Source organism: Eptesicus fuscus, chromosome 1 (assembly GCF_027574615.1).
Source record: "Eptesicus fuscus isolate TK198812 chromosome 1, DD_ASM_mEF_20220401, whole genome shotgun sequence".
NCBI classification, from domain to species: domain Eukaryota; kingdom Metazoa; phylum Chordata; class Mammalia; order Chiroptera; family Vespertilionidae; genus Eptesicus; species Eptesicus fuscus.
In genome coordinates this window covers 107,968,453-107,979,080 of record NC_072473.1, presented here as the reverse complement: position 1 = coordinate 107,979,080, position 10,628 = coordinate 107,968,453, and the positions used below count along the sequence as shown (strand labels likewise).

Below are 10,628 nucleotides of genomic sequence, written 5' to 3'. Positions count from 1 at the left end.
AGAACAGTGGCAAGAGTCAGTGAATACTCTAGAATGTATGTACCTTGGAAGATGAGTTTTAAACACAGCAAAATACAAAGTTGTTCTAATGCATAAGCTCAAACAAAACTGTTCTTCCAAGACAGCCTAGTGCAAGTTAAAGCTTTGGTAGATTCGTGTCACTTTGCTTAGGAACTGTTTCCCTCAAGAAATTCTCAAAGAATTCTTCTCTAAAGTGCATATTAAAGTGTGCTTTCTTTAGGACGCTTGTAGAACAATTGGTGCACTTCTATGGCTTCTCCCTGGAATGGTTTCTTGAATGAAAAACAAGGCTGGATCTCTGCCTATAGCTTTTCCCACAATACTCACAAGTAAATGGTCTCTCTGCAGTGTGTGACGCATAGTGCAAATTAAGGTCTCTTTGGCGTCTAAATGTTTTTCCACAACTCTGGCATTTATGGGGTTTTCCATTTGTGTGGATTTTTAGGTGTTGTATAAATTGTTTTCTATTACAAAATTGCAACTTACACTCAGGGCAAGTGGATACTCCTTGACTAGAAGAGGTTTTCTGGTGTTCTGTGAGGTGTGACAACTGAGTGAATCGCTTCTCACACACGCTGCATTTATAGGGTGCCTCTCTTGTGTGAACTCGAAGATGCCTTTGCAGGTTTGACCTACGAAGGAATCTTTTCCCACACTCAGGGCACCCATGAGGGAGGTTTCCTGAATGAATTTTCAGGTGCCCCTTAAAAACCTTTTTGGAAAGAAAATCTTTCCCACACTGAATACATTGGTGTAGTTTCTTTGGGGCACTGCTTTGTGCATAGCCTCTGGGGTTGAGAGGTTCTTCCTGGTTGGACCCCTCAGCGCTCTCTCCTGCAGAAGGATTCTGGTCATAGAGAGGCCATGTGTGGTCTCTGAGTAGCTGCTCTGCGGGATTTCCCATTAGGTAGTTTAGCTCTTCGAAGTCTTCTGGAAAATTGGGATTAAGAAGTGCATTTCTGTCTGAAGAAACAGAAAATAGATACATACTCTCCAGTTTTTTCCGCTTTGACACATTTTCTCTCCCAATATCAAAATGAAGACTGTGAACAGAAATTGCAGATGTCACCATGTTCCAAGAGGAATGGAGAGCTAGTGACTGAGAAGAGTTATACTCAATGCTGCTGGGAAGATACAAACTTCCAAGTGCCATCCCAAACCGTGTTACCCTTGGAGTAAAGATTAATTTTTCTGTAGTTTCTTCCCGAGCATTTCATGAACCCTCACTTACCTAGGTTGAAGTCAAAAAATTCCAGTTCATCTAGTTCCTTGCAATCCCGTAGTTCTTGCCCCCAAGGCTCTTCGAGTGCAGGCTTTGGCAACAGGTATTCTAGCCATAGGAGAGATGGGAGGAAGGGTAGAATGAGTCAACACAGGTTTCTCCAGAGTCCAGGTCTCTTCTTGGACACATAGCCTCTCAAGATCTGCCTACTACCTTCTCAGCATTGCTTCACCAGGAGCCTCTGACAAGTCCTTTGTGTTTGTTGTGCTTTTTCGTTTTTCAGGATACCAGTAAGAACAAGACCCGAATGGTAGGGTGGGGGTCGGGGGGAGATTCTATTGTGCTCATTTCAAATATATTTTCCTCCAGTCTATGGAAGGGAAGTGAATCAATTCTGGTGTGAAGTCAATGCACTGAATGAGTTCCACATCTGTTTTGAGAATGAAATTATGTAGGTGAGGGACAGAACATGAATTCAATCTTTCTGAAGTGTTACCCTATTAAAACTGACAAACACTATCTTATTGACTGCCAAGCAAAGAGAGACAGGCCAAAGCGTGGGGGTTAAGGAATGGTAACTGGAATAATTTTAGTAAGAGAAATTCAAGTTAAAATGGCAACTGAAGTAGGTCAGCAACAGCAAAAATAATCTGTACATGTTTGCTTCAGCAGAAGTCTAGAAATTGATTCTCTGGAAACTAGCCAAAATAATCATTAAAAAAAGTGCTTCTCACTGTCAATCTAAGGACAACCAGAAGATGTTTCTACACTCACTCTTCTCCTGGGTCTTACCACTGCCCCCCTCAGTGAGAGCTGCTGTGGCTCCTGCCTCTTTCCAGACACCTTCCTCGGCTCTGTTCAAGTTTACTGATCTGCAATAAAGTGTAGGTTGGAAATGGCTCATTTCAGATTGAAATACAAGGACATCCTATATAATAAAAAGCTAATACGCAAATTGACCAAACAGCGGAACAACCGATTGCTATGATGCACACTGACCACCAGGCGGCAGATGCTCAACACAGGATCTGCCCCGTGGTGCTCAGTATGCTCCCACATGGGCGGCATCACTCAGCCAGAAGCTCTGAGCGGGTCTCAAGGCTGGGGAGCGCAGTGCAGTGGCAGAAGCCTCTCCCACATCTTTAGTGACTGCTGGCTTAGGCAGGGGGGAGCCGGCCTAAGCTGACAGTCGGACATCCCTCGAGTGCTCCCAGACTATGAGTGGGCACACGCCTGGCTGAGGAAAATTTAACTCAGGACATTGTATCAAAGCACAGGACATTGACTAAAATACCTTATTTCTACTTTCACAATGAAAATAATTTAAAATACAACTCTTCCTTTTGTTCATGCTTGCATCTCAAAGGTAAGCGCAGGATGAGAGGGTAGGAGCACAGGTCAGATAAAACTGGAGGTCGTGTATCAGAGGGAGCTGCTGTCAAGTGAAAGTGCTAGCGATCTGAAAAGTGGGGCGTGGACAGCAGCACAGCCTTAGGGTGCCAGAAACTTGGAGGCCCAGAATATACCCAGTAAGAGACACTTGAAAACCAGTTCAGAATTGCAGGATGTGTTCACATGGTAGTTCCCATCCGGCACATAGAGCATAGAGTTGATACTCTTCAGGCTGTAGACTTCATCACAGGTGACCATGAAACCAACTCAGACACCTGCCCCTCAGGTGAAAGGCAGTGAAAGACGAGACTAGTCAAGGACTAAAGCAACCCTGGAGGCAGACTCTAGCACCCATGAGAACACGGCCAGGAGTATCATCACCAGGCAGCTGTGTCTCATGGACTTACCATCAGAACAGCTGCCCCTTTCTGTGCAGCACCCAACCAAAGAGGACTGAGATCTGTCACCTTACTTCCTCTCCCCAGCATAGCACTCCCTGGTGACAGCTTTCAGAGAGGCTGGCCCAAATTGAGCTCCTTGGTAGTGGTTAACCTCATGCACTTTGTCAGTGGCTACCAACCTCACCCCACCCACATCCCTCCTCTGTAACATTCAGATCTTTGAGGATCAGGTGCCCCCAACCTCCACTGTCCGGACTCTCAAAGCCCTGCTCCTGGCACTATCACTAGTTTACATTCCCCAACCTATGCTCACAGCCCATGCCAGCTAAGGACACTAACCATCCCCTTTCATCCATCTCACACCCTTCTGACCTCAGTTCCCATCTTTACTCACACATTCAATAAAATACTGTCACAAATGCTGAATGAACTGGACACTGATTCAAAAGACTTTCACAGATATCAGCCCTCCTTCTGTACGCTAACATAGGGAAACAGCCATGGCGCTCATCACAAGGCAAGCCTGTGAGTGGAGGCGAGCAGACATTAGTACTCATATGCTGTGGTCAGAGGGTAAATTGGTACAATAATTTTGGAGGACATTCGACCATATCTATTAAAGTTTTAGATGGATATGCCCCCTAATCAAACATACCTAATCTAGACATTTGTTCTGCTGACACATGCCCATGGAAAGATTCTGTGTGTTTGAGAGCTTGTCCCCAGGGCATTTTGGTCAAGAGTGAATATCAGTCAGAAGTCATGCCTTGATGCCTACTTCTGCTGGCAGGGCTCTTCTCTACCTTCAAAGGCCACAGTAACCACCCCAGAAGTTGTGCTGGAAACGAGCCTAAGGTCATGAACGAGCACTCTCTGCTTTGGGCCCTGGGTTGTTCATTTCTTCACTCCCACCTGGGACTCGATACTCAAAAGCCTGCAGGTGTCAAACTAAAATTCTTACACATCCAATTATTTAAAAACTAGAGGCCCGGTGCATGAAATTCATGCACGGGGATGGGGGAGGTGTGTCCCTTAGCCCAGCCTACACCCTCTCCAATCTGGGACCCCTCGAGGGATGTCTGAATGCCCATTTAGGCCCGATCCCAACGGGCCTAAACGGGCAGTTGGACATCCCTCTCACAATCCAGGACTGCTGGCTCCCACCTGCTCACCTGCCTGCCTTCCTGATTTCCCCTAACCACTTCTGCCTGCCAGCCTGATCACCCCCTAACCACTCTAATGCCAGCCTGATTGATGTCTAACTGCTCCCCTGCCAGCTTATTTGCCCCCAACTTCCCTCCTCTGCCGGCCTGGTCACCCCTAACTGCCCTCCCGTGCAGGCTTGATCGCCTCTAACTGCCCTCCCTTGCAGGCCTGGTGCCTCCCAACTGTCCTCCCCTGCTGGCCATCTTGTTTCCACATGGGGGCAGGATCTTTGACCACATGGGGGCATCTATATTGTGTGTTGGAGTGATGGTCAATCTGCATATTACTCTTTTATTAGATAGGATAGAGGCCTGGTGCATGGGTGGGGGCCAGCTGGTTTGCCCTGAAGGGTGTCCCGGATCAGGGTGGGTGTTCCCTTGGGCATGGGGCAGCCTGAGCGAGGGGCCTGTGGTGGTTTGCAGGCCAGCCTTGTCCCCTGGCAACCCAAGCAGAGGCCCTGGTATCTGGAATTTATTTACCTTCTACAATTGAAACTTTGTAGCCTGGAATGGAGCCAAGCCTCCTGCTCGCTCCGTGGCTGGCAGCCATTTCTGTTGGGGTTTGTGTATGTCTTCTATAATTGAAACTTTGTAGCCTTACGTGGAGGCCTGGGCCGGCCAGGGTGTGGGGAAAGCAGGGGGCAATCCTAGCCTCCTGCTCTTTCCAGCTCCGTGGCTGCCGCCATTTCTGTTTGGATTTGTTTACCTTCTATAATTGAAATTTTGTAGCCTTGAGTGGAGGTTTAGGCCTGCAACGGCACGTGGAAAGCTTGGCTTCCTTTGTTACCAGGGAAACCCAAGCTTCCCTCCTGCTCTCTGTGGCTGTAGCTATCTTGGTTGGGTTTATTTGAATACTTGCTCTGATTGGCTGGTGGGCGTGGCTGGTGCATGTAGTGGAGTGATGGTTAATTTGCATATTACTCTTTTATTAGGTAGGATTAGCCCCCAGAAACAGATTTTTAGCCACTGAGAGCCAGCCTCCTATGCATAGCTCAGAAAACATCACCCCACAACTGCTAGCCACTGAAAAGATGGGAGCCTTATAGTTATGGGACCCCCAACTGCTGCTGCCCTTTGGAACTCCCTGACCTATAGACTCCCAGTGTGCTTCTGGGCTATGACCTCACCAAGACAGGCAAGCCAGCCCTCTGAGCCCTTACTGCCTGGAAAGTTCCCTTGTTTTCCTCTCCTTCTGGCCCCTGACCTCCTCCACAAGCACACCTGACAGAGTTGCCCAACAAAGCTTATGTGTGCTACTGCCACCTCCTGGTCATATCATCTTCCTAGATCAGCCCCCAGATCCCTTGGACCCTGTACTAGTATTAAGGAGGATGAGACTTTGGTGACCAGGAGGTAGAAATGGAGACCTCCCAGTCCACAGGACAAAGTATATCATATCACTTTAAACAGTGATGAGAAAGGGGTACTTTCCTTTCCTCCTAATGGATGTATTTTACTTGTTATATCATTCTCTTTCTCCCTTGTTTGATATACTAGTACTGGAATTTCCTGTACTTTGGAGACTGAAGTATTCAAATAAAGAGCAATAGTATTTCTCAGTATCATATGTGATCTCTGTATCTGACACTGTTGCTAAGAGAAGAAAATTCACACATGTAATGGTAACTCATATGCAGAAAGATGTATAATTCAACACCACTTGCTAGGCTCTGCCACTTGTTGCAGGCATACACACAGAAATACAGATGTTTTAAAAAACTTGTTAACAGATCCGAGATGTAGGTAAGGTAGAGACTGGAATATAAATGGCAATACTTTATATAGTTTGGCTTGACCTTAATGGATATACAGATGTCCTTTGGGCTTTTTCCTCCTGGTCACCTCTATGGAAAACAAGACACAGTCCATGTCTCTACATCACCAGCACTTACTGGAGAAAGATACAAAATTTGGAACCTGAACAAATTGAATAAGTGCAGAAAATGAGGCAAATTCATGACCAAACAACCACACTGTGGTGTTATGAGTTGAATTCTATGCTGGTGGTGGCAATGCACACATCACATGTGGTCCTACTCTTAGACCTGGAATGGACCAAGCCATCCTTTCCAAGGAGAGGGCAGAGTCTCACATGTATCCTTCCCCATTGTCTGCCAGACACTCAGAGAAGAGAGATTGCACTTGGAATGGAAATCACAAGAGAGAAGGAAAACCATAGGCAAGCACCACAGCTAGAATTTCTATTGCCTTCAAGAGCAAATGGGTCCAAGTGTCAAGGATATCCATTCTCATGCACTTAGGACATGGGAAAGCAAGGAACCCAGGCAAGGTACCCGCAAGTTTAACAGATTTTAGAATTCATACATAAGGATGTTTTCTAAGATGATATCTCCCAGGGTCTGCCCAGAGAACCTTGTGCTTTATCACTCTATAAAATCCTGGAAAGACCTCGACCACCCTCCAGACATCCATGAACTTCTATGAGCCTTTCTTCCCCTGGACTTTCTCACTCGGAACTAACTCTTGTATTGTCTGGAGCAGTGGTTCTCAAAAGGTAGTATGTACAGCACTCACCTGGAGCTCCTGTTAAAAATGCTCCGAAGGTGATCCTGATATGGAGGATCCGCTTACCATTCCTAGAGAAACACTGGTCTAGGTTTTTATGGGAAACATACGTATTCCTTTTACTGCAGCAAGCAATTAAATCCTCTTAAAGGATCTGAAGTGAGTATATTAATAAAGTATCATGTTTGAATGGGACTCTTATGCCATAAGAACAACTGAGGCCCGTGGGACCCACAACACCACAGATTCCACTGATAAAAATTGGCTGGGGAAATTAATCTTTATTCATATCACACATAGTCCCCTCAATTTCCTTTATAATATTCTTGGTCAAAGACTCCTTCCTGAGTGGGCTCATTATCTTAAGAGATTTTGAATCCTGTTCGATCTAACAATGGCCATTGTGGGCAGCTGTTCCCCAAGGGATGTTTCCTACTACTACTATTTATAAGAGCTATCAATTTTCATCCATTATTCAGTGTTTCTAACCAACCCCACCCCTGGAGAGCTCCTGAGCTCTCAAAAGAGAAATCAAGGACGAGAAATAAAATCTTTGCCTTACCAAGAGGTTCCAGAAAGGGCTGGTCTTCCCCAGCAGCACCGTAGCATGGCTCCTGTGGGATCCACACATCTGCCAGTGGGGCCTCGGGGACAGTTCCCATTGCTTGGAATGGGGGTACCTCCAGGTGGGTATTTGGTATCATGTCTGCTATTCCGACTACTGCTGGATCTTCCAAGAGCTTTTCCTGACTATCAATCTGGAGGAAATGCCAGAACCCATCAGTCTAAAATCTATGTAGATCAGCAGTGCCCAGTAGCAATATAATGCAAGCCACCCAAGTCATTAAAAATTTTCCTGTGGTCATATGAAAAATAAAATAAGTAGATAAAGTCAATCTTAATAATATGCATTATTTAAACCAGTATATCTAAAATATCATAATTTCATAATGTAATCAACATAAAGAATTATTAATGATATATTTCACCTACTTTATTGTCCACTCTAAGTCTTCTGAATGAGGTGCGCAGTTTATACTTATAGCATATCCCAATTTGGACTAGCCACATTTCTAGTACTCAAGACCCACCCTTGGATGGTGCCTACCACACTGACAATGCAGGATTAGACCACAGGCAGAAAATAGTCTCTTGTAGAAAGCCAAACAAGGAGACACAGAAAGGAAGGGAAACCATAAACGCATTCCATCCTGGAGGCAGGAAACTTTGGAAGAGTCCTTCATACAGGCTAACTGCAGAGCCCCATCTATACCCAAGACTCCAGTGCCCCTAATGCCCAACAAGAAGTACTTTCTCCCATCTCCAAAGATGCTGCCCTGTGCTCAGCTATCGTATGTCCCAAAACGTTTTACTAGATGGTTCTGTTCACAGGACAGGGTCACCATTCCCAGGAGGTGTTTTTGAAATTATGGCAGGTGGTGGCTCGCAGAATTAGTGGGCAGAGACATAAGTATAGATAATGCACAGTGCAGAATTGCTCCTGTGCCCCACCTACCTTCAAATATTCATGTAGGTAAAAATCTGTCAAGAACCTCGCTCTGTTGGTCATATAATCACAAAATATTTTTGCAAATGTTAACATGACTTGCATTTTCTGGGAAAGCACTCCTTTGGAAATCAAAGTCATGGTGATGTCAAGTACAGCAAAGAAAATATAGTCAGTAATATTGTAATAACTATGTAACGTGCCAGGTGGGTACTCGAAATATCAGGGGGAACACTTTGTAAAGTACATGATTGTCTAACCACTAGGCTGTACACATATACTAAAATTAATACAAGATAATATTCAATGTAAGGTTTGAAGAATGCAATATACAGATTATGCATGTATTATAGAAATGTACACTTGAAACCTATATGACCCTATTGACCAGTGTCACTGAATAAATTTTATTTTAAAAAAAGAAAAAATTGGAAATGTTTTTTAAAGAAAGACTATACTACAATGGTTCAGATTCATCAAGAGATTTTCCCCCTTTGGAAAATCACATGATCAGCAGCAACGCGGCTCATTGTGTTTGAGCTTTTATCAGTCTGAATTACTGCTTGTCACCTTCACAGTGAGTTTGTGTAGAGAGGCAAGCATCTGACAACTTCATGAGATCTTCTGGTGCACTCAAGCCCAGACATGTGCACACTGAAAAGTTTTTTAGTTTATAATAAACTACCTTCTTATTCCTTTATATTTCTTCTGGAGACCACTTGACTCAGACTTGGCCAGCTTTGTTTGCAAAATGTCATATAGTAATTATTTTAGGCTCGGTGTGCCACATTCTGTCAGTCACTTATTCTTCTTCTTCCTCTTTTTTTTGAACAATGCTTTGACAGGTAAAATCCATTATTAGCTTAGGGGTATACAAAACAGCCGTGGATGGATCTGGTCTGAAGACCTTAAAGCATAATACAGGTGCTTTTTAAAAATATATATTTTTATTGATTTCAGAGAGTAAGGGAGAGGGAGAGGGAGATAGAAACATGAATAATGAAAGAGAATCATTTATCCGCTGCCTCTTGCTCGCCTCCCTACTGGGGATCAAACCTGAAACCAGGGCATGTGCCCTGACCTGGAATCAAACTTTGACTTCCTGGTTCATAGGTCAATGCTCAACCACTGAGGCACGTTGGCCAGACAATACCAGTGTTTTTTGATGAATGACTGTAAGTAGGTTATTTATCTATGAATTTCATTTAAGTATATTTCCTGGGACATTACAAAATATTTGTTACAGAGGGGAATTGGCTAAGATGAGGTTGGAAACCACTGACCCATATGTTTTCTCCAGCAGAAGAGACATGAAAAGGACTGTGCAGAAATTTGGGGCAGAAGAATGACAGAGACAAATGTCAGATCCAATCCCACCTGCCTTTGATAACCTTTTGGTCTAGTTCCCCAGATCCCAAACTCTTTTCTCACCTTTGTCTCTGTTGTCTCAGGTTTCATCTGTATTTCTTCTAGGAGTGACAGAATTCTTTCTGTGCTCTCAGGGCATTGTTCTGTCACCCAGGTCTCTAGCTCCTGGGGCATAATTGTTAGGTATTGTTCCAAAGTTAGAAGCTTCACCATTTGTTCCTTAGAACGCATCTTTGGCTTCAGCCATTCAGAGCAAAGCTCCAGGAGTTTGTTGAAAACATCACGAGGCCTGGCTGCTTCGTTGGACCGGTACTGTCTGAAGCGCTGACGGAAGAATTCAGTGTCTTTATCATACTCTTGAAACACTGAGCTAGGACTCAAGGAGGCCTGGGTTGCAGAACCCAGGGTAGTAGCCATTGACCCCTTCCAGCAGTGTACACTTTATCTGGTGTCTGAAGTCTCAGGTTCCAATGTGTTTCTTGGTGTATTTCCTGGGGGTAGACACCTACTGCTGAGGAAAGGGAAAATGAGAGAAACAGCAGTGGTTACCAGAGGGCATCCTAATCTCCCTTAATTACTTGCTTTTCAGCGAAGTTCTAATGTCGCTGATAATCTTTAGGGGAGTTTTTAGAATCTGATAAAAATGTTAAAGTGTGTTCTTTAAGAAGAAGAAAGAAAAAGTGTAAAACAGTTATAAAGATTAAAATACCAATAAATGTATACCTATCAATAATCACTTTAAATGTAAATAGCTTCAATGCTCCAACCAGAAGACATAGGGTATAGATATAGATATAGATATAGATATAGATATAGATATAGATATGCTGTTTACAAGAGATCCACCTCAGAAAGAAAGAGACACACAGAGTGAAAGTAAAAGGATTGAAAAAGGTATTTTCGGCAAATGGAAATGAAAAAGCAACAACAAGAACAACAACAGCAACAAAAAAAGCAACGTCTGGGGTAGCAATACTTATATCTGA

At 44.1% G+C, this 10,628-nt stretch overlaps 1 protein-coding gene across 1 annotated transcript; it reads right to left on the bottom strand.

Moving 5' to 3' along the window:
* Positions 1-268: 268 nt before the first annotated feature.
* Positions 269-10,059, bottom strand: LOC129149446 (zinc finger protein 449-like). Its single transcript, XM_054717648.1, is given in 6 exon segments — positions 269-984; positions 1,253-1,351; positions 7,330-7,525; positions 9,558-9,588; positions 9,590-9,613; positions 9,707-10,059. Coding segments are annotated over 6 exon segments (1,419 nt in total).
* Between the last annotated feature and the right edge of the window lie 569 nt (positions 10,060-10,628).